At 39.1% G+C, this 26,979-nt stretch overlaps 2 protein-coding genes across 3 annotated transcripts; one reads left to right on the top strand and one right to left on the bottom strand.

Annotated features, from left to right (window-relative positions):
• Positions 1 to 2,291: 2,291 nt before the first annotated feature.
• On the bottom strand, positions 2,292 to 9,818 carry LOC117290309 (peptidyl-tRNA hydrolase 2, mitochondrial-like). The gene is made up of 6 exons (XM_033771629.1): positions 9,691 to 9,818; positions 8,699 to 8,859; positions 7,368 to 7,457; positions 6,356 to 6,477; positions 5,303 to 5,415; positions 2,292 to 2,938 (listed from the first exon to the last, which is right to left on the bottom strand). Exons 2-6 carry the CDS (start codon positions 8,843 to 8,845, stop codon positions 2,889 to 2,891), a joined length of 522 nt encoding a protein of 173 aa, XP_033627520.1. The 5' UTR covers positions 8,846 to 8,859; positions 9,691 to 9,818; the 3' UTR covers positions 2,292 to 2,888.
• A 145-nt stretch (positions 9,819 to 9,963) lies between these two features.
• Positions 9,964 to 26,845, top strand: LOC117290308 (beta-glucuronidase-like). Of its 2 annotated transcripts, none has more exons than XM_033771628.1 (13): positions 9,964 to 10,088; positions 13,312 to 13,567; positions 14,663 to 14,845; positions 16,389 to 16,564; positions 17,639 to 17,781; positions 18,736 to 18,929; positions 20,083 to 20,223; positions 21,876 to 22,051; positions 22,630 to 22,779; positions 23,420 to 23,513; positions 24,111 to 24,287; positions 24,937 to 25,072; positions 26,050 to 26,845. In XM_033771628.1, the coding sequence occupies exons 2-13, from the start codon at positions 13,334 to 13,336 to the stop codon at positions 26,169 to 26,171; spliced, it is 1,926 nt and encodes a 641-aa protein (XP_033627519.1). In that variant the 5' UTR covers positions 9,964 to 10,088; positions 13,312 to 13,333; the 3' UTR covers positions 26,172 to 26,845. The 2 variants fall into 2 exon arrangements, with proteins under 2 accessions (XP_033627519.1, XP_033627518.1); XM_033771627.1 differs by having other exon boundaries at positions 9,964 to 10,192.
• Positions 26,846 to 26,979: the final 134 nt, after the last annotated feature.

Raw genomic sequence — 26,979 nt, 5'->3', positions numbered from 1 at the left:
GACTGCAAAACACAGGGGTTGGTTCATTTTGAGGAAAGAATCTGCCATCATGACTATTGTCTGATCCACAAAATACATCCAAATTATTTGATTCTTTCAGTGAAAATGAAGCATCTGAAACTTAATGTTTCAGATAAAAAATAACAAAATGTCCTAATATAGGTATTGTTAGCCAGATTATGAAAATTCTTCAAAATATCTATGCGTCAGCGCAAAAACGTTGTATCTCGCTTGTGCTAAAGAATATTGTGTCTCACAAAACGAAAACGCTCTGTGCAAAAACATTGTAAAAACATTGTATTTCTGCACGTACTTGTTTTGTGTGAACATTTTGGGCTATATTACGATGCTTTGACAATTTCAAACTCTCGTTTTAACATAGTGCTTTTTAAGAAGATGACAACGTTTCTGCCCTGACACCAAAATATTCATCTGATTGCATTGTAGGGTTTTTTTGAACGATGTAAAAAGTTTTTCTACAAGAGTTTCAGAAATAAACAGGCAACAGTTTAAAAGGAATGCGTCATAGTCTTTTTTGATGACCAAATTAGTTTGGTAAAAAGAGGTATTTGTGATCTAATAAGCCCCAGATTATCGCTCCTCTCTCCTTTTTACTTCGGACCGGTTGTTATTCACTTTGCTCATCAACCGGTAAATGAAAAATCCCTCGCAGTCCAAAACACATAAACTCACAGGTGACAGGGCCTCTTCCATTGCTGCTCACCGATTATAGAACCAGGAGCTCGAACAGTGTCCCAGCCTTTAAACTGGCTCTCAAGACCCACCTTTTCCCCTAGTCTAAGCTGGGGGCAACCTCGGTAGTCTAGTTGGTAAGACACTGCTCTAGAATTGCAAGGGTCGTGGGTTCCAATCCCACCCGAGTAACATGCCTGTGATATTTTTTCACAGGACTCGGGGGGGGGGGGGGGGAGGGGGGCGGGAGTACTGAGTTTACAGTGCTAACACACATCGGTGTATGGGTAAAAACCAAAATTAATCGTCTAAGCTGGTTGACTGCAGCTTTGTTCTATTTTGTTTTCCTTCGTTCTTCAGCGACTTGTATCCTCTAGCAATTAGGCGCTTTATAAATAGTTATTATTATCATAATTAATGGATCGTTAACTGTTTCAAGGTTTGTAAATACTTAGGGCCTCCGGATGATTTTATTCATGCTCCCCATTTAAAATATATATTATTATTAATATTAAATGATTGAGGCTTGATTAGTCAATTAACCTTAATACTCGCAGGCAATTAATTGTGCAACCGGGCAAGGACAGAGAAAAATGTATTCTGACCTCAGAAAACTTACTTCCTAACTCTTATCTTTTTTGAAGTGATGCACTTAGTGGCGTCTTGTGGCCGATAGATTAAGAGCACTGGACCCAACTCGCTCATTCCAAGGCAGCGTGTCCCTTTAATCACATTGTAGGATGAGCATGTGAGCCAATTTATAGCCAATAATTTGTGGGACAAATGAAGTGGGTATGTGCGATCTGAAAACATCAAACTTCTGGTAATAGACCACAAACATGACAAAGCCCGAAAGAATTTTTACACAACTCTATGGAAGAAACAATTTCACTCTTTAGTTGACATCGTATGATTTTTAATCAAAACTTTTCGTATAAAAAAAAAAAAAGCAGCTCCCTAAATTCATTCAACCTTAACATGCATTATTTGATGTTAAAGTTATGTTAATATATATTTGGTTTGTGGTAACACCATGTGTGTATCTACTTGGCAGGATAGATTAAGAGCCCTGGACCGAACTCGCTCAATCCACTTGGCAGGAGAGAGCTGTCATTTGAGACCAATTCAAGAACTGACTCCGCGGTAGTGCCGTTATACGATCCTATGAGCTAAAGTCCAGCCAATTTTCTATACCTTCCGCCTGGGTAGTAGTACAAAAGCAGGCAGTTCTTTTCAGAACTGAGAAGTCTCCCGAACATCCGATAGTCTACTCCGCGATAATAGAATATAGAATGACATTCTCTAAGAACAACTCTACCTGGCAAATAGATACACACATGGTGTTACCACAAACCAAATACATATTGATACATACCTCGCCCTGCAATGCCTCAAATCCTATGGTCATCGTTTGGTTTTGTCAACATAATACTATGAAGAATGATACAATAAAATTCACCTGTGAAAGTTTCAGCTGAATAAAGTGTCTATACTTGTTAGGGAACCTGCCGTCGATTTCACAAAGAGTTAGGACTCGTCTTGTCTCGTCCTAACTTAGGATTAATCTTAATGTCTGCATGCTACAGTGCAGGGTTGGGACTCGTCCTAAGTCATGAGATTAATCCTAAGTTAGGAAGAGTTTTGTGAAATCGATGGCAGCAAAACAAAATCTGCCATAGTCTACAGTACAAAGCCACATAACACTGCAAATTGGCAAACGGAGAATGTCATCTTGGCTGAAAAGGGGACGATCCAGTGTTATATTCATCACATTTCTAATATCTACCTGCATGGCGACGTCACGCCATCAATAAATAAAATAAAATGACACTCGAGAAAGCCACACTGATGCAGTGTGTTACATTAGAAGGTACACAAGGCTGGCCTTTTGTCTGTCATTACTATGGTAAAACTTGCCTTCTGACCTGTGTAAAGCGTTTCATTTTATGTGCACTCCAAACTTTGACTGGTTTTCTTGGGTTTTCGATGATAGAGACTATAAGGCGCACAAGAAAGGCACACTGATGCAGTGTGTTACATTAGGAGGTACACAAGGCTGGCCTTTTTCTGGCATTGGTGGTAGAAGTTGCCTTGCTGACCTGTGTTAAGCTTTTTAGTTGATGTCCTTCCAAACTTTAACTGGTTTTCTTGGGTTATCGATGATAGAGACTACACTCATACCATCATCGTCATCATCAATAAAGTTTGAGCTCTCCAGTTACTTGGTCGACGAGAGATGCTGGTGCTAAGAGGAGAACAAGAGAGAGAAAGAGGGTGAAGAATACAAACAAATTGATGTGCAAACACCAATTTTTATTTTGTAGTAATTTGGGGTGGGGTTTTTTGTTAACAAAATTTCCACATGTTTTATATTTTTTGTTCCAAGAAAGTGGTAGTCATGTGACACAGATTTAAATGCATTGTTGGAATCCAAAATGGCTGTCAAATTCAGCAGCCATCTTGACTTTTGTATTTTCAGCCTGTACTCGGGGTTCCCACTCAATCAAATGTTTTATTTTTCATTATAATGCTTTAAAAGAACACTGCACTGTTGGCCAAAGGCTAAATTGTGATAATGCATACACCAAGATAAAAATAGAAAATTTACAGAGGCTTACTACACAGAGAAATATTGAAAATTAAGGTTAAAAAACCACATCATTTTTTTTTAAAGTGATTAATCGTGTACAGACAGATGACCACTTCCTTGCAAAAGAGATAAAGTATCCATATAATAACTCCATTAGCACTAATTTCAAGGCATCTGTCCTACAAATTTGATCCAGGTATCTTCTTTTTGTAGGGATACTTATCGCTTTTAGTGGTTTTAGTCCTAGAACTGTTTTTAATATTTGTTAATGTTTCGATGCTTTAAAGACAGTGGACACTAATGGTAATTGTCAAAGACCAGTCTTCTCACTTGTTGTATCTCAACATACGCATACAGTATTAAACCTGTGAAAATTTGAGCTCAATCGGTCATCAAAGTTGCAAGATAATAATGAAAGAAGAAAACACCCTTGTCACACAGAGTTGTGTGCTTTCAGATGGTTGATTTCGAGACCTCAAATTCTAAACTTGGGGTCTCGAAATCAAATTCGTTGAAAATTACTTCTTTCTCGAAAACTACTCCACTACAGAGGGAGCCGTTTCTCACAATGTTTTATACTACCAACCTCTCTCTATTACTCGATGCCAAGTAAGGTTTTATGCTAATAATTATTTTGAGTAATTACCAATAGTGTCCACTGCCTTTAACTGATAAATGCGAGCAATTAAATTACCATCTTGGGATCTATAAAGATTAATTGAATTGAATACCCAAAGACTGAAAAACAACAGAGCTTGGTCAATGCTACAAGATTCCAAATCAATCTTGGGTCAGCCCTTCAAGGATTAACGATGATAAACCACTATCCATTAAGTTTTATGGGTTCTGATATGGGTTTTGCAGTCAATTAAAACCATTATTATTTAATGCCATTATTGCCTCAAGGATAATAAACAATTTGATTGATTTCATCCTTCAACAATTTCATTACTATTAAGTGCTGCACACTAAATACTTTTTAAGCAAGTCCTACAGAGACAACAAATCAACAAGCACCCCCAGCGGGGGATGTTTTTTTTTAAGATTACTACTTTGTAGATAACGGCAGAGGCCATGATGTGACCACTGACTAAATTTAACAATACTGGTCATTTATTTGTCTTCAGTCTGATAAAAAAAAATACAAAACAACTTGCAGCTCAGAAGTACATTGCGCAAAGATCCTATTTTGGATGAATAGGGAGGGTTGTAGTTTTTGAGAAATAATTAGTTAAACAATTTCACAAAAATAATTTTCATCTCCGGAGAATTTTTTTTTTTTTAGTACAACGAATTTACGTGACTCTCCTGAAAAAATTGCACTGCAATTTTCACTTTCCCCCCCAAAAAACAAATTGACAACAAATGAAGCTGAATTATACAGGTAAATTTTATGTACATACATCTTCATTCACAGTGAGTAGGGATTCATGTTTTGGCCAAACACTTGATCTACAACAGGTATCAAAACCCTATACAGTCTTCTCACTTTGTGTATCACACTTGGTGTAACTCATCATATGCACAAAACCTGTGAAAATTTGAACTCAATAGGAGACTTTCCAACGCTAGGCGGCAGCAGACATACCGGGTAAATTTCCATTGTTTACGTAGTTCTGAACATGCGCATAATTCTGAGAACAATGGATTTACCCGGTAAGTCTGCTGCCCTCTATCGTCCCAGAAAGTCTCCCATTGGTCGTTGAAGTTGCGAGATAACAACAAATATTGGGAAGAAAAAAAAACTTGTCACACGAATTTGTGTGCTTTCAGATGCTTGATTTTGCGACCTTAAAAATCTAATTCTGAGGTCTCGAAATCAAATTCGTGGAAAATTACTTCTTTCTCGAAAACAACGTTACTTCAGAGGGAGCCGTTTCTCACAATGTTTTATACTATCAACATCTCCCCATTACTCGTTACCAAGTAAGTTTTTATGCTTATAATTATTTTGAGTAATTACCAATAGTGTCCATGTGCCTTTCAGTGAAGTTGAAAAGGAAGAGTTTATTACTATACCTGGTCCAACTCCTAGAACTGTTCTTGATCCAGGGGCAATCTGTGTCCTACCAGCGTCCTGAATGACTGCTGTAGTCAAACCTAGACTACGAGCCCTTGATGCTAACTCAGCTCTGTAAGGATCCGAAAAACAAACATACATGTACACCGATAAGCCCTGTTCACACTACTCTATTCCCAGGGTTGCCCCTGGGGAATAATGGCTGGTCTTTTCACACAAGTTAGTTTACCCCCGGTCTGCCCCGGTGAATAGCCACCCTTGCTTCAGAGTAGGGGTGAGCAGTAAAACCATTGGGTATTTTTGAAACGCTGTAGAATAGAGACACAGTAGGAAAGTGCGTGAGGGTAACCATAGGGATAAAATATCCCTGGGACCTCCCCAAAGTTTGTATTCTACTGGAGTAAGAGATCATAATAATTTGGGGGGCTAATCATCCTTACTCGCAGCTAAGAGCTGAATTGCGAAGGGCGTGGCTAAAACGTGTTTGAGAAGCAGGCAGGCGAGGGCATTTTTGGCAGCCAGCCACATCTAACCTAATAAGACCACAGAGCCAAAGATCGAAAGTGTTTGAGTTTTCTGGAGGAAGAAAAACGGGATGGTATGGAAAACCCTTGTGGCACATCAGAGAACCAACGCACAACTCAACTCACATATGGCCTTGACCGGGTATCCCACCAGGGTCACCTTGGTGAGAGGCGAGCGCTTTACGCACAAGCCAACCATGCCCCCACAGTATGAAAGAGGGCTATTCATGAAGAAAATGAACTTAAGCCTCAAGCGCTCTGGTGATCTTCCTATTTTGTCAAAATCTATTTTGTCTATACAATCGCCCTGTCAGTGGTCGTATCTCAATTTTGGGGAAAAAACTGGTATCACCAATGAAAATGCTCCATGCAATCTCAGTGCATAAGTGTTTTGTGTGTACATCCAGGCTATTCTATACACAACATTTTGACAATCAAACTTTCGCATTTAACGTAAGTGCTGTTTTAAAAGATACAATTGTCTTTCGCACTCACACGACGCACAATGAGTATTTAGAATGAGCTTACAGTGCTTCTGCATCCGGTGCTTTGAGGACCACCTTGGGCTGACCGTAGTGCTCCCATTCCTTTAACATCGCTGGATTCCTTCTTGCTAGCTGCTTGTAGCAAGACACTGCTGCGTGGCTGCACTGTTTATAGTCAAGAAATTTTAACATAATAACAATTGGTCATGTGCTCTTGGCCGTTGTAGTGTATTAGTCTTTTATAGTCTGTCGCGTCTTGTTACTATCTTTTGTTATGTGCGGGGCTGCATGAGGTTAATAGTAGTCAATTCTACTTTTGCGGCCCCTAACACACATAGCCGTTCCTTTTGATTTTTGCATTTTGGTTTGTCCTTGGTTTTGTACATATTTATTATTTTGTGCTGTTATATATATTTTTGTACATTTGCATTGTTTTGGTCAAATAAATCATAACAATAACAATTTTTTTAAATGTACAATGGCTTGCAACTCAAGCCCTGAATACTTGGGACAAAAACTGTACACAGCTTTTTAACAAACAACATTTGTGCTCTGCTCAAGTTGAGTGATTTTTTGTTTTATTGGTCGACTATTTAAAAGTTGCCATTTTGGCTGAAGTAGGGTAAGACTTAAAGTTAAAGCCATTGGACACTTTCGGTACAGAAAAAAAAAAATCACAGATTTACAAATAATTTACAGGGTTTACAGAAGGTAATGGTGAAAGACTTCTCTTGAAATATTGTTCCATGAAATGCTTTACTTTTTGAGAAAACATTAAAACAATATCAATTCTCGATAGCGAGAATTACGGATTTATTTTAAACACATGTCATGACACGCGCGGAAACAAGAGTGGTCGGGTTTTCCCGTTATTTTCTCCCGACTCCGATGACCGATTGAGCCTTAATTTTCACAGGTTTGTTATTTTATGTATAAGATGTGATACACGAAGTGTTGGACTTGGACAATACTGTTTACCAAAAGTGTATAATGGCTTTAAGAGTAAAATCACTGGCCTGTAGCCCAGTGTAATATTTCAAATTCTGAATACTGACCTGTGCTGCTACTTTTCCTTTTCCCATCTTCAAGTCTGTCCTCACCACTAGTACCAATTTATATTCACCTGTTTCTCCCATCACACTCGTCTGCAGATATAGACAAACAAAAACATTAAATTACGAGCAAATTCATTGCTGTAACTTTAATGACAATTATATTGGTTTTTCTAAGTGAGCGATGGTTGGTTTTCTAATCTTATCAAATTGTTTTTGTGCTCTTTTTAAGTTTATACATTAATATTCTTTTCTTTTTTCTATATAATAGTAATGTTTTTCAATGACTTTTTTGTAAACTGTGCATTTCGGCTTTTTAGCCGCTGTATTGCAGTGTTTTAATAAATAAACCATGAATAATAATAATAAATTTAGGAAATAAGCAAGATTTGGAACTTTACCTGGTGCAAATACTATCTTGTCATGTGGTCTCACCAACCAAACTTCCCGTCTTCAACGCCCCCAAAACACTGCACCCATGCATTGTGAAAATGTGTAGAAAATCATGTTCTATCACCCCAATTCTGAAACAACTTCTTTTGGCTCACTGTCCACAAAGCACTTAACGGCAGTCGGCAAGTAAAACACTTACAGTGTGTGTAACAGCAAGTTAAAGGCAGTGGACACTATTGGTAATTACTCCAAATAATTATTGGCATAAAACCTTACTTGGTTAAGAGTAATGGGGAGAGGTTGATAGTATAAAACATTGTGAGAAACGGCTCCCTCTGAAGTGACGTAGTTTTGGAGAAAGAAGTAATTTTCCACGAATTTGATTTCGAGACCACAAGTTTAGAACTTGAGGTCTCGAAATCAAGCATCTGAAAGCACACAACTTCGTGCTAATTCTACCTCCATGGTGTGACAAGGGTGTTTTTTTCTTTCATTATTATCTCGCAACTCCGACGATCGATCTTGCTCAAATTTTCACAGGTTTGTTATTTTATGCATATGTTGAGATACACTAAGTGAGAAGACTGGTCTTTGACAGTTACCAATAGTGTCCACTGGCTTTAAGCACTTAACGACACTAATAACTACTTCAAGTTTACACTCCGTTAAGGAATCTTCGATCCAGTTCCATGCTTCTCCTCAATGAACCCATGTCTCGACACTCCTGGTGTGAAAGGTATTTTTCTTAAGCTGCGCCACGCATCTGGAACTCCTCTACCACTTAATCTTAGATCTTGTCTTTGTACCACAAGATTCAAATCTCCTGTAAAAACTTATCTTACATGTATGTTACAGGTTTTCATGACTAATGTTGTTGTGTCTGTTTACCTTCGTTCTATTTTGGGGTTTTACTGACATGACTGGGTCACGGTGTGACTTACATTTTCCTCCTCAGTTGGTAGGTCATTACGGAGCTCAACTTGACGTCCATACTTTCCCTTAACCAACCAGCCCAGTATGACCCCTGCACCCATGCTCATCAAGAGGTTAAAGGTCATTGGACTAATGACATCTTCAATCTTCACCATCTTTGCGAAAATATCTAAAAAACAAAAGAAATACATTCAAACATTAGCTTCCCCTTCTTCCTCCATGCTTCTACACAGATCAAAATTATACTGAAACCCAAGTTCTTATATTGAGCTTCTATTTTAAGAGTGATTCATCGTTCTGATTTGAAGTTTGAAATCTCATTGTTTTCTTTCTGCAAATAGGGGTGTCCCGCTAAGAGAGTGACTTCAAATGAATGACATAATATCATAACAGCCAAGTCCCAAGTCCCATTGGACCAGTCAAAAAAGATACGTGTATGGCTATCTTAAGACATTTGTTAGAAGTACTCCTAGAACTAAGAAGTTCATTTGAGGATGATAGCGGAACAACCCTCATATTCATAGTTCAAAGAGTGCTTGATGAGAAGTTGCCTGTGGAACTCTCCAATTGCTTCAGTCGAATCGGCGCAATCCCTTGCAATCTCCAGGAGCCAGATGCAAAGCCATCATCATCATGCCTCCGCTAAACTTGATGTGTCCATTTTCTTCAGCATTTTGTTGTTGTGATTTAGCGTTCCCGTGCCAGCACCTTTGTACCCCAACTATAGTTGCGATAACCCTCCTCCCGACTACGGAGAGCTCAAAGGTTACGTTATCGCAACTACCCCAACTAGTTCGGAACAAACCTAAACCAATCATATGTACATGTAGCGTGTCTACCCCCCCCCCCCCATCCCATCATAATCGACCATCGTAACCATGCACATCCACTTCATATTTCAATCATCAAGCCAGCCCGCACTGCAACCATGGAGGTACTGCAACAGTGCACCACATCAAATTACAACACACTGTATTTATCTTGAGTTTTCTTTACTTACCTTAATGTCACTGTCAGTGTGTTTTGTTTGTTGAGAACTTTTTGCACACACGTGCCCTAGCCTTGGATTTACACTGGTCACATGACCGGTCACCGGACAAAAGTAGCACCAAAGTCAATTTGAGAACCGAATTTTCAATCCTCGACGACGACCGTCACTACCTATCAGGGTCTGCTGTGCACTGAATCGCGTTCAGCTTTCACCTACCTTGTGGAAACCATGCAGGTCTAAATTGACCTGAAGTGACGGTGATTAACAGTGTAAATTAGAAGAGGCTCAAAGTCTGATAGGTTTTCGGCTAGACAGTTAGTGAGTGTGAGAGTGTTTACAGTTTTTCATCAGGTCACTCTCTCCGCCCCACTTCCACACTCTCTGCCAGCAGTGGGGGAGTCTGCATGGTTAGTGAAGTATTATTGGGGAGGGAAGTCCAAATATATTATAAAGAACTTGATGTGTTTTGTTTATGCCAGCTGTCTTCTATCGAAATGTAATCTGCATATGTGTAAGGCTTTTATGTCTCTTTCTTTCACAATTAAATGAATTACAATGAGCTATGTTAACTTTTTTTTTATTAATAAATTAAATAAAATTTATGGCTTCTCTCACCATCTCTCACTTACACTACAGTCACAGTACAGAGAACAGTAAAACAGTCCAGGGAACTTCAAGTGCACAAATTCAAATTTGTGGGTTGTTTTATTTTCTTTTAGACTAGAGGCTCTTTTAAATAAAATTTTTAAGCAGTATTATTCTGTATCCTGCCACCACTTTTCACAAAAAAAAAGAATATCACATTTGAGCTAGCCCAGCCAGGTGGTAAATAAACTTGTTTGTTTCCTATTCTAATGAATATTTTTCAAAGAAGCGTCATGATGGTGTGCCATATTGCTAGGTTTTGTCTAGCCCCACCTGTGTGGCCTTGGCCACACAAGTGGAGCTAGGTTTTGTCAATTTGTTATTTATAAGTGTTTTTGATTTTACTTTAAAAAAAGTACATAAATAAAAATTAACTTTTACTAGTATTATTACTATTAGGCCAAATAAAATAAAAATACAAGTTGATCCTCCGGATTTTTCAAAAAAAGGAGGATGAGGGCCTTTTTATTTATTTATTTATTATTTTTTTTGAGATGGCCACTTAGTATTTCAAATCAAACAGGCTACCAATTCTTCAGTTTGAACCCACCGCAAACTTATTTTATACCTAGATGTTGTTGCTAGGGGACCTGTACTAACATAACAGGGTCCGACAACACTAAAAAAAAATTGCAGGTAAGCATTCACTAATATTGTTTTTGAAACAGACGGTTATGTTACACCAGTTCGAGAGCATCACGTAAGATTTTTTTAAAAAGCTCCTAGGCCAGTCCTTTTGAAAAGATGGATGAAAAAAAAAAATTAAAAATCATAAAAATAAAAAACAGTAAAAAAAAGGGTGCGGCCCCAAAAAAGGATGAGGGCGGGGACGATCAACTGGTATTATTTTTTATTTGGCCTTAGTAGTACATGTAGAGTACTACACTTACAGTTACACAATACACTTTATCATTGTACCTTTTCCTATAAGCGGATGTTCTTTTTCAAACTCGGGTTCCATGCCTGGACACAATATTCAAGATGAGGTCTGATGTATGTCTTGTACAACAAGATAGTGAAGCTGTCTATTATGGTGATGTATTTGAAGGTTCTTGTTATCACTCGCAGGCTGTTCATGGCTTTCTTTGCAGCTTTGATGCATTGGATGCTTGACTGACAGTCCTTAGTAATAAAAACACCCACATCATTCCCCTGGTCAATCTTCTGTAGGGTTTTGTCCTTCATGTTGTACTCCATTCAAATTGCTGGTACCGAAATGCATAGTTTTGCATTTATCTGCACTGAAGCGTAACGGCCAGTTCTCGGACCACTTTTGAAGTGCTGATAAATCCTCTTGGAGCTTGGACAAATCTTGTGTGGTGTTGACAGTAGTGAAGGTTTTAGTGTCATCTGCAAACATATGTATACTAGATTTGACATGATTGGGTAGGTTGTTGATACTTGTATAGGATAAATAACAGAGGCCCCAAGACTGATCCCTGAGGGACACCGCTCACATCTGCCGTAGCGGAGGATGAATTTCTGACTGAAACTGTCTGTGTTCTTCCTTTTAAGAACCCCTTTATCCAGGCTCAAACTTTCTCTTCTCATCCGTACACCTTTAGCTTATTGAGGAGTCTTAGGTGTGGGACAGAGTCGAAGGCTTTGGCGTGGTCTAGAAATATGACATCTGCCGCATTTCCATGATCCAAGTCGCAAGTGATCTCTTCATGTGTCTCCAGAATGGTCAAGCATGATTTTCCTTTCATGAAGCCGTGTTGTTTCTCCGACATAGCGTTGTTGTCTTCGATGTGCTTAAGTAATCTGTTCTTTATGATTGTTTCCATTATTTTGCATGGGATGCAAGTTAGGCTGACTGGACGGTAATTTCCTGGTTTAGACTAGGAGCCCTTTTTGAAGATGGGTTTGAAGATGGGGATGACTCTTGCTGTTTTCTAGTCTTCGGGTAGGGTACCAGAGTCCATTGACTTCCTGAAAATGATGAACAGGGATAGTGATAATTCTTGGCTGCATTCCTGGAGGACCCTGTGATGGGATGAAATTTGTCAGGTCCTGGGCTTTTGTCGGGGCTTAGTTTGTTTAGTTCTTTGGCAAGATCTTCGCTAGTGAACTCAACATCTTTCAACTCGTTCGGTATTTGCTTGTCTAATTTTGGCGTGTCTCCTTGTGGATCCTTTGTAAACACTGATTGAAAATTGACTTAGCTCCTCTGCTGCCTCTAAATCTGTTTTAGTTAAACTCCCGTCTTCTTTACTGAGCTGTGATATTCCAACTTAACTTTCTGTTTCTGTCTAACATAACTGTAGAAAGGTTTGGTTTTGAATTCCTTCATTAACCGTTCTTCATGCATTGCCTGGGCTTCACGTACAGTCTTTCTTGTCAAGTAACTCTGTTTCTTGTACTCTTCATAGTGCTAGTACTAAACCTGTGTGGTACCTGCTGATGGCTAACACAATATTATTCAAGCTGCTTCTAGCCACCAGGGCCCAATTTCATAGAGCTGCTAAGCACAACAATTTGCTAAGCATGCAATTTCTTCCTTGGTAAAAACAGGATTACCAACCAAATTTCAATTTGTTGCATATTCCTTGTTACTGGTATTCAGCTGTTGTTTGCTAATATCCTGAAATCACGCTGAAATTTGGATGGTAACCATGTTTTTATCAAGGAAGAAATTTCATGCTTAGCAAATTTTTGTGCTTAGCAGCTCTATGAAATTGGGCCAAGGCTAGTTTGTACTCCTACAAGAACTAGGAGGTTTGTTTATTCGTGGAGACGATAGCGGAACGAACCTCTAGGTAGTTTGATGGTCTAGTGAAGACATCTAGTGAAGACATCTGGTCTAGCAATGCAAAGGTTGTTGGTTCAAATCCTACGGGAGTGATTTGCCTGTGGATTTTTTCACAGAACTCTGGAAAGTACTTAGTAGCCTATACAGTACTTTTAAAATACACATTGGTGTCGGGTAAAAACAAATCATATTCTCTATCCCCGATGCAAAAATAACTTTTTCTCTTTTTATAGCAACCAAAGAAAGAGCTTGATCATGTTACGAACAACCCTCCTGACATGTTGCCTGATGCTAGTGACGTCACAGCATGTCTTTATCAATGAGGTGCCAAACGACGAGTCTATCAAACCCAAACCAATGCTGTACCCTAGAGAATCGCTAAGCAGGGAAATCAAAGATCTAAACGGACTATGGAATTTCCGAGCCGACGTCTCTCCATCTAGGAATGAAGGATTTGTTGAGAAATGGTTTGAGGCGCCCCTTGCTAAGGTAAAGTTTTTTCTAGTTCTTCTGCCCCAGGACATTTAAATGTACCACAAGTTTTAAACATGTATTGTCAAAACTTTATCTTTCTGATTGTAGCGATCACAACCAGTTCAAATGGTCAAGCGAAACATCCACGTACTCCAAAATTTATGGACACATTTTTAAGACCAATTATTTATATTTGAAAAGGAAGAGATATGAGAATGATTGAGAAGAATGTACATAAAATGTACATGTTGCACGGATTTTAGTTGGCCATGGGGCAAGTTGGGAAGTGGTGTTTACTAGCCAATAGCTGTTTTTACTAGAAAAGTACACCGGGCTAGTGTTATGCTGGGATAAGGTTGGCTATGTGGTTTTTGTTTTCACCTTTGTGGACCTTGGTTTGAATCCAACCTCGGAGCCTTTGCCTTGCACATCGATTCATTGGTTTTCCCCATTTTTGAGTTTTAGTCCCACATCTAACTGAACATCATTGTCCTATTCATTCTGTTTATGTTTTTTTTTGTAATTAATTCTGTGTTTTTAAAATGTAATGTTTTTTTGTTTTTCTATAAGTATCAAATTTGTATCTTTTTAGTGCACACAGGGAACAAAATTTTCACTTTTTACTTGTAATCTGTGATGAAATAAATAAATTGAATTGTTTTTGGCATTGGCGCTGTTCGCTGTTGGGTGTGTAACAAAATCAAATTTAAATGTCCGATGAAAGAACATTAGAAACTTTCAATCTGGAGGACTATTCCAAAAAAAATTCTTGTCATTAAAATACATTAATCAAACAGTCCAATATTCGTAGTTTTTTGTATATATGTGTTTTGTAGTTTTATTACGCTATACATCATGTAGGCCTAAACACGCATAATTTAAGATGCAGAGAAACAAAATATATTAAATTACCAAGCCAGTGAGATGAGAGGCAAGGAGGAACAGGTGAACAGCACCTATACAAAGTGCCGTCCTGCCACAAAGAATGTCCCCTAATACTCACACCATAGTTTAAAAACCATCCTCAGTTTAAAAACCACCCATCCCTAAAAAATAAAAAAAAAACGCTTTTAAATGTGTGTGATGCAAGATGTGTTTCTACTTTTATAGACAGGTGCTGTGATCGACATGCCTGTACCGTCAAGCTTCAACGATGTGACCCAGAGTAGAACCCTGAGGGACTTTGTCGGATGGGTTTGGTACGATCGGGAATTCTACCCTCCAGCGGGATGGAAATCTCCCAATGTGAGAGTTGTGCTACGGTTTGCTAGCGCTCATTACAATACTGTTGTGGTAAGTAGAATAGCGCAGCAACGGAAAATCTTGGACCATAGTCATACACGTGGACAAGCAGTTAAGAACACCAGACTCAACCTCTGGTGTTTCTGATCAGCAGATTGTGGGATGGCACTTGAATCGTTGAGTAAGATACTTTACTGTAATTGCTTTGTCCTTCGGAGCCATAGGTCATGTGTACTAGGATTTGGTAGGTTAAGTGTCTATAAAAGCACACAAAACATAGGATTGGAACTGCCTCTAGCTACCGGCAACCTCGGTAGTCTAGTTGGTAAGACACTGCTCTAGAATTGCAAGGGTCGTGGGTTTGAATCCCACTCGAGTAACATGCCTGTGATATTTTTTCACAGGACTCGGGAAAGTACTGAGTATACAGTGCTAACACACATCGGTGTATGGGTAAAAAAACCTAAATTAACACAGACCAGTTATTATGGAAGGGTAGGGATTAACCCTAGTGTTTCTGGTTCACATAGCAAGTACCCTTGGTTACAAGTTTCCTCAGGCTTGTGAACTACAGTGATTAAGTTCACTTATGAGGCATCCTTGCGTTCATTACAGAAATACTGATATTATGTGTACCCACTTAAACTGTAAACCCACAGTCATCCACAGCAGAGTGTAACAAAATCGCAAGCTGTTTCTTTAACGGACTCTTATCGAACCAGACCATCCATGCGCATTTAAAAAACAACTGCTTTATTAGCTACCAGGCAATCTTAGTGGTCTTGTGGTGAAACATCTGCTCCAGCATGGCAAAGTTCATGTGTTTTTATCCCACCTGAGTAATATGCCGGTGGATTTTGTTCATGTGACTCGCGGGGGAAAGTACTGTACAGTGCTTCGGACACATTGGTATACATGGTAAATGGGTAAAATACAAAATAGTATACACATAATGAATGTTTATGAGTGCAATGGTGCGAATATGTTCATGAGTTGAAAGATGGAATGTTCTATTCAACGATCGGAGCCGAGTTGAATGGAACATTCCAGCTTTCAATGAATGAAAATATTTGCACTATTGCACGAATGAAAAACATTCATTTATTTGTTTTATATACATCCAAGTAGATCTTTGTCATTTTGATTGGAAGACACAACTTTCAAAACAAACAAACAAAGCGTAGGCCTACAATTTTTAATTGTGAAATTACACCCATTTTTCTTTTGGGTCGGCCTGTTGGATTCAACAGTCACTATGTGCGTTGTACAGCCTATTTTGAGACACGCAGAAGCCGAATGCTAGTAATGTGCCTTGCAGACTGCTGGGTCACCAAAGACGCAGTGATGTTTTTACTCAGCTTTTTCGTTCCATCCGAAAAGTGCAATAGTACTTTTCGGATGGAACGAAAACGCACGGTGAGTGACTCAGCGTTCAATGGTACTTTTATTTGCTATCACGTGACGAACAATCCTCCAATCAAATGGCAAGGATCTACGTAGGTGTTATATAATATTCTTTATCCCAGATACAAACGCGCCATCTATTTAAATAATAAATTTTTCCTTTCTTTTTCCTCCTCTTTTCATTTGTCAGTGGTTGAATGGAATGTCTGTTATGACACATGAAGGTGGCCATCTACCATTTGAAGCTGACATTACTGATAGCATTGTATACAAGCAAGCTAACAGGATTACAGTTGCATTGAACAACACCCTAACTCCAACGACATTACCACCTGGCAGCATAACATTTCAAACAGATACTAAGAAGTAAGTGTTTTATACGTTGCTCAGTATAACAAATTCCCAGGTCCAGCTTAAAGCCATTGGACCCTTTCGGTAAACAGTATTGTCCAAGGCCCACACTTCGTGTATCACAACTTTATATCAAATAACAAACCTGTGAAAATTTAGGCTCAATCGGTCATTGGAGTCGGGAGAAAATAACGAGAAAACCCACCCTTGTATCCGCACGTTTCGCCATGTCATGATTGATTATGTGTTTAAAAAAAATCTGTAATTTCAATATCGAGAATTGATATTTCAATATCGAGAATTGATATTTCTCAAAAAGTAAAGCATTTCATGGAATAATATTTCAAGACAAGTCTTTCACCACTACCTTCTGTAAACCCTGTAAGTTATTTGTAAATCTGTGATTTTTTTTTTTTTTTTTCTGTACCGAAAGGGTCCAATGGCTGTAATACTGATGTGAAATAAATTGTATTTTGAAAGTAATTTTTATCATTGTAAACCATACTCCTTGGAGTGTTTGTTTGGAGAATAAAACTGAACTGAAATGAAGAAAATAAAATACTCAAATTGGAAGGCAAAATCATCAGACCACAGCCGTCGATTTCACCAAACTCTTCCTAACTTAGGATTAATCTTAGGTTAGGACAAGTCCCAGCCCTGCACTGTAGCATGTAAACCTTAAGGTTAATCCTAAGTTAGGACGAGTTACTCGTCCTAACTTGAGATAGAATTCATTCTAGCGTTTCGTGAAATCGGCTGGAGGGCTTGAAGCTGAAATTGAAAATGTTTTAACTGGACCATAATTTGTTTATTACAACCTTTTTTTATTACAATCACAATGAGAACAACTTTGTTTTTACATGTAGTTAAAACAAAGAAAGTGAACTTTCTCATAATAATCATTGTAGTATGTTGCCTGCCTGGAAATGCCCTGGAATATAGAAGGTTATGCTATTTGTAAACAGGTGTTTAGCAATGGGTGTTCCTGAGAGAAGGAATTTTGATTGGCCAACTTACTGTCGAGGTTGTTTGTTCCTTTGTCTTTGATCCATCTAATTTATATTCCGAAATTTGTCCAATGTTTTTCAGTTATCCGCCGGGTTATTTCGTTCAAAATGTTCAGTTTGACTTCTTTAACTACGCTGGTATCCATCGCTCAGTACAACTCTATACGACTCCATCAGTTTACATCAGCGATATAACAGTTACCACTGACATCAACGGTGACTCTGGTAAGTGTTTTCCAACAGTTAAAGGCACAGAGAAGAGAAGTTTCAGATTTTTTATTTAACATTTCTCTCGAAGTCTGCTGGTGAGAGAAAAACAAACGTTAGTTTCTTCAGGTGTAAAGAAGTTTTGCTCTTTGATCTGCTTATGTAGTTAGTGATGAGGATTTTGATTCCCAAAACAATTGAAATATATAATGCCCAGGGTTTGTTACCCGACCCCGAGCCATGTAACATGCGTTTTTGTTGCACGTCATGTGATTGATTCTCGACCAATCAAACTTCACAGTTTGTTACCGAGGTATAACAAGGTTCATGGTTCTGAACCACATATACTGGGCCCAATTTCATGGCTCTGCTTACCACAGAATTCTGCACTTACGGAACCCTTGTAGCACACAATGCTATGATACGTAAGAGCAGAACTCCGCGGTAAGCAGAGCCATGAAATTGGGCCCAGGTCACATCCTGATCATTCAGAAAGCCCCATTTATTAAGCGTTACTTTGCAGTGACCAGGGCCCAACTTCATAGAGCTGCTCAGCACACAAATTTGCTTAGCATGAAATTTCTTCCTTGATAAAAACCGGATTACCAACAAAATTTCCATTTGTTGCATATTGTTTGTTACTAGTATTCAGGTGTTGTTTGCTTATCCTAAACATCATGAGGAAATTTGGTTGGTAATCCTGTTTTTATCAAGGAAGAAATTTCGTGCTAAGCAAATTTTAGTGCTAAGCAGCTCGTTGAACTGGGCCCAGTACATGATCTGAGTCGGTTGACAAAATGGTTGAGGCATTTCCATACAGCCCAGCTTGAGTCAGCACCGGGTGTGAGTTGCTCTTTTGCACTTGGATGACAATCGGTTATATATTGTATCAGTTGATTAATCAGCAATTCATTCGTACCTATTTTACTTAGTTATGTGATTGCATTTCTCTGATCCGTTTCTGAAATCAAGGTGTCGTGAATTACAAGATTTTATACGGTGGGACACTTAAAGAAAGTTTAAAATCCACCGTTGTACTTCAAGATGCACAGGGAGAAACTGTAGCTGAATCTAATAGCCTGGCAGGCAAATTTACCATCACCAATGCCCATCTGTGGTGGCCATACACAATGAGTGAACAGCCAGGTTACCTCTACACTCTCAAAGTAAGTATGGCTGTATCCATTATTGGCATAATTATGGAAAAAAGTGTGAAAATATCAGAATTACTTTTAACTGTTAAAGGCACTGGACACCTTTGGTAATTGTCAAAGCCAGTTTTCTCACTTGGTGTATCTCAACATATGCATAAAATAACAAACCTGTAAAAAATTGAGCTCAATTGACTGCAAAGTTGCAAGAGAATAACGGAATAAAAACACCCTTGTCACATAAGTTTTGTGCTTTCAGATGCTTGAAAATTCTATTCAAATATTTTAGTGATGAATTACTTCTTTCTCAAAAACTAAGTTACTTCAGAGGGAGCCATTTCTCACAATGTTTTATACTATCAACAGCTTTCCATTTCACATTACCAAGTAAGTTCCATTTCACATTACCAAGTAAGTTTTTATGCTGACAGAAATTTTGAGTAATTACCAATAGTGTTCAGTGCCAGTGTTAAGCAGCTGTATGAATCTTAAACTGCTAGGCAAACTGTGATCTAGTTACAGGATTTGAAATGGCCTCTTTTCACCAAGCATGCTCATTGGGCTTGTGGTTAAGACATCTACTGTAGCAGGGGTCGGAGACCGAATCACACCAGATTTTTTTCTGCAGGACTTGGAAAGACAATGACTAGAGCAAGCTGGTCGAATCGTTGAGACCAATTAAGAACTCACTGTGCAGCAGCGAAGTTAATAACGAGAAGTTACCTTGATCTACTAAGCTAAAGTAGTAGTCCCGGCCGATTAATTAAAAGCAGGACAGTTCTTTTTAGAACCGGGAAGTCTCCTAAATTAAAAAAAAAATGCTCCGCGACAGTAGATAAGTCTCCCAAATTCCGTAAAATCTATTCCGCGAAGACAAGTTCTCAAAAGAACATAAGCAAGTAGATACACACATGGTGTTACCACAAACCAAATTGACATCGATACCTCACCATGCAATGCCTCATATCATATCCCACAACTCCCTACTTGTAACATTTGTTGTATAGGCCCTTTTTGAAATCACGTCTTCGGCTTTGGATTTGGCTTGAGGTTCCGTTCTCTCGTCTGAAGCCTGAGCCGAATACAAAGCCGAAGCCTCAAAAAATGGCCATTATAGTTGAATGTTGGCCAAGCATTATATCTGCCTTCATTGGTTCCCATTTCACAGGTATTCATTAGCTGTGCATCCAGCTATGATGAGTACCACTTACCAGTTGGTATCCGCACTGTCTCAACAACCAACAAACAGTTCTTCATTAACGAGAAGCCATTTTACTTCCATGGAGTTGGGAAACATGAAGATGCAGATGTAAGTATGGACTAAACTTTGATGAACTTTTTCAAACAGTGTTTTATTCGAGTAGGTCTGGTTATAGAAATTTGCATCGCCATAAAAGCCGGTTTATAGTCAGTCGCGCAATGGTCGCGCGATGAAAATCTTGACGCGTGATAAAAAAAAAAGTTTATAGGCCTCAGCGATGACTATACGTTTTTTTAGGATCGCGAATCAAGATTTCCATCGCGCAACCGACTTTAAACCGCACTTAAGGGTGCACCCCACTAAAAAAAATCCTATGGCGTACAGTGTAGAATGGTAAATATTCAAAATTAGTCAAAAGATACTTAAAAGTTCCAACGGTTTTTACAGTTAAAGGAACAATATCCATTGACTCTTAAACTTGTATCCACTGCTCAAATAGATATGGGGAGTCCCAAGGCTCGATGAATTAATCTCCCCCAAATAAAAACCCCAACCCTACACCAGTCTATTTTTCCAAACATCCGAGCATCAATTTAAAAAAATGTCCCACTGGCATTCATTCGTTAAAGGTTTGTTAAAAAACACATGGCAACCAAGGGCTGAGATGAGTCCCTACACCGCTCTTCAAATAGGACAGTGTTTTTACTGTTTTTGGGCCTATGTCATCCTAAAAGCCATGTAAGCTGGAATTCAGCAACGCCCCAGTCTTGAAGTCAAGACGGTAATTGTTAAGCGCGGTTGGCTTGTGCGTAAAGCGCTCGCCTCTCACCAAGGTGACCCCGGTTCGACTCCCGGTCGGGGCAATATGTGAGTTGAGTTGTGCGTTGGTTCTCTGCTGTGCCACGAGGGTTTTCCAGACTATCCGGTTTTCCTCCCTCAGGAAAAAAATCAAACACTTTCGATCTTGGCTGTGCTCCGTGGTCATAATGGGTTGATGTGGCTGGCAGCTGAATGCGCCCTTGTATGCCTGCTTCTCGAACACGTTGTAGCCGCGTCCTTCACAATTCAGCTCTAGCTGCGAGTAAGGACGATTAGCCCCCCCAAATTATTATTGTTATTATTATAGCTACGGGGACAGTACACACACCCTCGATCCCAGTACATGTGTGTGAGTCAGTCGCAATTACGCGCAACCTACGACCGTTGCATGAATGTATAATTGCACTGTGACGACTTGTCATCAAGTCTAGCGACACCCTACGTCACAATTGGGCAATTTGTTTACACTGTATCCCTTTTATTGGGCTCTCAAATATGTCCATAGAATATTTTGAGGCCCTACCTACAATCCCGACCAAAATGCTTGGGCCACCCATTCCCAACGTTACAATAAATATTCCCTGTCTACTTCCCCCTGACATTAAACATTCTCTCCCCCGCTCCCCGTCCCTCTGCTCAATGTTGACTGGAATGCAAAAGACCGTGCAATGAGAGCCAACATTGGGTGCGTTCATTTAGCTTCCCCGGGTCGACCCCGATCTGCCCCCAGAACGTTCGAATAGCTTTGACGTCATTCCAGGGGCTCACCTGGGTCAGCCCTAAGTGCCCTGCTTGTGGAACGGGTCACTTCAGGCTGGCCAGATGTGCATGACGACACCACGAGAGTGTGGGTGATCGGTGGGTGATCGAACGCACCCAATGACCGGGATTGTAGTGTCCCAAAAAGTCTAACAGTGAATTGAATTTTTTGCGTTTTCCAGATTAGAGGGAAAGGATTGGACCTTCCACTGATTGTCAAAGATATCAACCTGATGAAGTGGCTGGGTGCCAACGCGGTGCGTACCAGTCATTACCCTTACTCAGAGGAGTTTATGGATCAATGTGATCGCCATGGAATAGTGGTTATTGACGAGAGTCCAGGTGTAGGAATTACAAAGTGAGTCATGACGCTTGTATCTTTTACCGATAATCCTAAGAGAGGTTTGCCGTAACACCCTTTGAATATCTCTTTTCTGAAGAGATCTTCTCCTGAAGACGATCAGAGCATACTGATCGAAACGTTGAGTCGTTAACCACCGGTTCTTTTCAGCACCAACACTTCTCTAAAGAAGTTGAAGTTGTGAGATAATAATGAAAGAAAAAAACACCCTTGTCACACGAAGTTGTGTGCTTTCATATGCTTAATTTCGAGACCTCAAATTCTAAATTTGAGGTCTCGAAATTAAATTCATGGAAAAATACTTTGTTCTCGAAAACTACTTCACTTCAGAGGGAGCCGTTTCTCACAGTATTTTACATTTTATACTATCAACCTCTTCCCATTACTCGTTACCAAGTAAGGTTTTATGCTAATAATTATGTTGGGTAGTTACCAATAGTGTCCACTGCCTTTTACAATCGGCAAACTCTAGCTGCCATGTAGATGTACAGTGTTGATGTTAGATAGACATGTATAGTCTCCAAAAGGTTATACATTTACTTATTTTCTAAAATGTGTACTTTTTTTTTTTTTAGAGCCAGCAATATGGGGAACGTGTCCCTCACTCATCACCTCTCAGTCATGATGGAGTTGTATCAACGAGACAAGAATCGTCCGTCTGTCGTCATGTGGTCAGTGGCTAACGAACCGGCTTCAACCATACCACAAGCAGTATTCTATTTTGGGTAAGTACATGTACGGCTGTGTCTGAATGTGGCTACGGCTATGGCTGTTGCTGCGAGTTAGCATTAAAGGGACACTTTACCTTTAATCGGGCGAGTTGGTTCATGAAAAAATGTTTGAAACCGTTTGTTATAATGATCCACACAAGTGCCTTGAAGTAACACTGTTTTCCTTATGCGTCTCTATGGGGTCTTTTGTGTCACAAACTGGCCGACCCTGAAAGTTTGTGAAGGTAATTCATGCCAATGTTACAATGTTTAGTTCCAACTGATGATCAGAAAAGCATAGTGTATGTAAAATGAGCTTTATAGGATTTGAGACATTGCATGGTGGGGTATCAATATGTATTTGGTTTGCGGTAACACCATGTGTTTCTCTTCTTGCCAGGTATATTTTTTTCTTTAGAAAACTGTCCTGTGTTTCGCCCAGTTAGTAGTTAAGAAGCAGAACAGTTCTTTTTAGAATCGAGAAGTCTCCCTAAAACCAAAAATCTACTCTGCGGTAGTAGAATATATAGTAAGACACTTCTCTATAGAATAAAATCTACCTAAAATGAGCTAGTTTTGAAGATTTTCACAAGAACATACTAATATTTGGTACTCATTTTATATTCATTTATTTTTAACACAACTTACTGTACAGGAGCGTGATTAACTTCACTAGAAGCTTGGATCCAACTAGAATGGTCACCTTTGTAATGGGAGGTGGTAGTACTCCTCCGACCGAAGAAAAAGTGGTAAGACGATCGATAATAAGTTTATGGAATAGGCCTTCACAAACTCTAAACCGAGGCTTTGGAACTCCCTTCCTGAAACTCTGAAACTTTCAAACTCACTTGGCATAATTATTCAAAAACAGTTTAAAAACTCATCTACATTTTGTAAACTTTATTTTCTAATAATGTGATGCTACTTTCATTGCTTGTTTGTTGTTTTTGGTACAAAAGCGCCATGAGCGCTGCCTTGCAGTGGATACTGGCGCTATAAAAATTTCCATTGTTACTATTTAGTTGACTTTAAAACAAGTCAAGTTGTGAACAGCCGAGTGCACTCTAATACAGCTGCCCCCTCTTGAGCTGGAATAGGTCTACACCTTGTTGATTTGATTGACTTAAAACAAGTCAAGTTGTCAAGGAATAGGTCTCAAACTTCAATACGTAGCTCCACATACCTTGCAGGAAATAATACTGAGCGTTTTTATATGCACCTAGGGGTGTGATTAAGCGCTATATGAGAACGAAGTATTATTATTATTATTATTATTATTATTATTATTATTATTATTATTATTGTTATTATTATTATTATTATTATTATTATTACCCTTATTTCAGGCGCAGTGGTGCGATGTGTTGTGTCTCAATAATTACTTCTCTTGGTACAGCGATTCGGGACATCTTGAAGTCATTGAGTTACAATCCAACTCATCTTTCTGGGAGTGGCATCTCTTGTTTAATAAGACCATTATGCAGACCGAGTACGGAGCCGATACAATACCAGGTCTTCACATGGTAATCAAAGTTTGCTTATTTTATTTAATTTTATACACTTTTTTTTCAATGCAATTCACATATATTTCTATACTTTCAAAAACACAGCATAACAGAGTGCAAATATACAACTTAGTAGCCAACAGATAAGTTTAAGGTTTATACAGTCAAAGAAAAGGAACATAACGGAGGTCAATTTCATAAGCCGGCAAACCACTAAACTCTGGCAAAACATAAAACCTCTTAGAAAATTAAACCGGGATCCCGTCGTTGGTCTTTTGCTTTGCTTACAGTAAGCAGAGCTTATGATATAGAAACTGTTCTCTTGAAGCAGAAAATAAACAAAATTTTTGCCAAATTTTTGACCAAAAAACATGGCTTATTATTATACCCCTTACACTTTCATCGAATTTCAGCCCATTTTTGACAAAATTGCAAGGCTTATTAGCAGTTTTAGACTAGCCTTGCAGGCGACGATGTATTAGTTGGACATAGCCAAAAAAAAGGCTAGCCCCCCCCCTCTTTTCTGAGCGGCAGTTTATGCAAATTTATGTGAAACTTTGACCAACCAGATTGCAATACTAATTCATAATTGCAGTGTTATTGTAATTTCCTTTAAAACTAAATTTCCTGAAATAAACAGATTGATCTCCTTCCAATCTTTTTCCAGGATCCATCTCAGATGTTTACTGAGGAGTACCAGTGTGATATGTTGGCCGGTTACCACAAAACCTTCGACAATCTAAGACATAACTTCCTTACTGGAGAACTCATTTGGAACTTTGCTGATTTCATGACAGAGCAATGTAAGGTTTCATTTGAACCAAATTTATCACCTCTTAAAAAAAAAAAAGCCAAAATAGCCTCTTTTGGCAGGCGTGAAAAATTGTTTTTAGTTTATTTGTATTTTGTTCTGGTAATGAAACAATGATGCCTCATCCTCATAACGAAGACTGTGTCTGAACTTGCGAACTCAGCTTCAGCTACGGCTAGATCTGTACGTCTGCCAATGTTGGAGAATAGGCAGACGCGATCTAGCCGTTGCTGTAGCCGAATTTATTGTTTTGGACAAGGCCTTAGTCACTGTAGCTCACAAGCCTGAGGAAACCGGTAAACAAGGGTGCTTGCTGTGTGAACCAGAAACACAGGGGTTAACCCTTACTCTTCCATAATTAGTGTTCTATATCTCTGGTAATGAAACCAAGTATGCCTCATAAGTGAACTCAATCAATGTAGCTCACAAGCCTGAGGAAACCGGTAAACAAGGGTGCTTGCTTCATGTGAACCAAAAAAACCAGTGTAACCCCCTATCTTCCACTGGAAACTGGTAAACAAGGGTGCTTGGTATGTGAACCAGAAACACTTTTTTCCCAATCAAAAGTTGATAAAGTCATAGGGTGTCGTGGCCGAGCGGATAAGAGCACCGAACTCAAGCTCTTGTGATTCTGTTCAACAGAGTGTGGGTTCGGGAATCTTTTGACACTTGACACTTTATAGACCCTGAGCAAGACACTTTAAACTACATGCTTCTCTCCACCCAGGGGTAAATGGGTACCTGTGAGGGAAGAGATGGTTCTTGTGATTGTTTTAGTCGAATAGCCCATTGTACTCGCAGGGAGCTAAGATTGTTTAAGGAATGATTTAAGGCCCAGTGACCAGGGGTAATAATGTTGGAAGCGCTTTGAGATGCCCTCCGGGTGTGAAAAGTGCTATATAAAAACTGGTTAGTATTAATATTATAAAGTCGTTAACTTGAATTTCATTGATCTTTGTTTACCCACAGCGGTTAAAAGAGTTGTCGGCAACAAAAAAGGAATCTTTACAAGACAACGTCAGCCAAAAGCAGCAGCCCATCTGCTGAGGAGGCGATATCAACAACTCTCTGAAAATACAGTGAAATATTGAAGAGATCTTTAACTGGTAACGTCAACCGAATGTTGAATTCATCTATTGAGGAACGTTGTCAACACATCTCTACTAATATTGCGAAATATTGAGGTGGTCTTCACCAGGTAACATCAACCGAATGTTGAATCCATCTATTGAGGAACTTTGTCAACAACTCTCTACTAATACTGTGAAATATTGAGGTGGTCTTCACCAGGTAACGTCAACTGAATGTTGAATCCATCTGTTGAGGAACGTTGTCAACCACTCTCTACTCGTACTGTGAGATATTGAGGGGGTCTTCACCAGGTAACGTCAACTGAATGTTGAATCCATCTATTGAGGAATGTTGTCAACAACTCTCTACCAATACTGTGAGATATTGAGGTGGTCTTCACCAGGTAACGTCAACCGAATGTTGAATCCATCTTTTGAGGAACGTTGTCAAGGACTCTCTACTAATACTGGAAATATTGATGAGGTGATCTTTAACTGGTAACGTCGACCGAATGTTGAATGTTTCTATTGAGGAACTTGTTAACAACTCTCTACTAATACTGTGAAATATTGAGGTGGTCATCACCCTGGCCCTATTTCGTAGAGCAGCCTAAGCAACAAATACTGCTTAACAATTTTCTCTTAAGCAGAAATGAGCAGGATACCAGTCACAAATTTCACTTGTGACATGGTAGTTTGGCTGGTAATCTTAATCTGGTAAGCAAAATTGTTTTGCGCTTAGCTACTTTTTGTACTGAAGCAGCTCTATGAATTTTAGCCCAGGAATTGTTAACTGAAAGCTGAAACCATCTGTTGACAAGGACTCTCT

This window comes from Asterias rubens, chromosome 5 (assembly GCF_902459465.1).
Source record: "Asterias rubens chromosome 5, eAstRub1.3, whole genome shotgun sequence".
Lineage (NCBI taxonomy): Eukaryota > Metazoa > Echinodermata > Asteroidea > Forcipulatida > Asteriidae > Asterias > Asterias rubens.
Note: the sequence above shows the minus strand (reverse complement) of the source record. Positions and strands in the feature narration are given on the sequence as shown.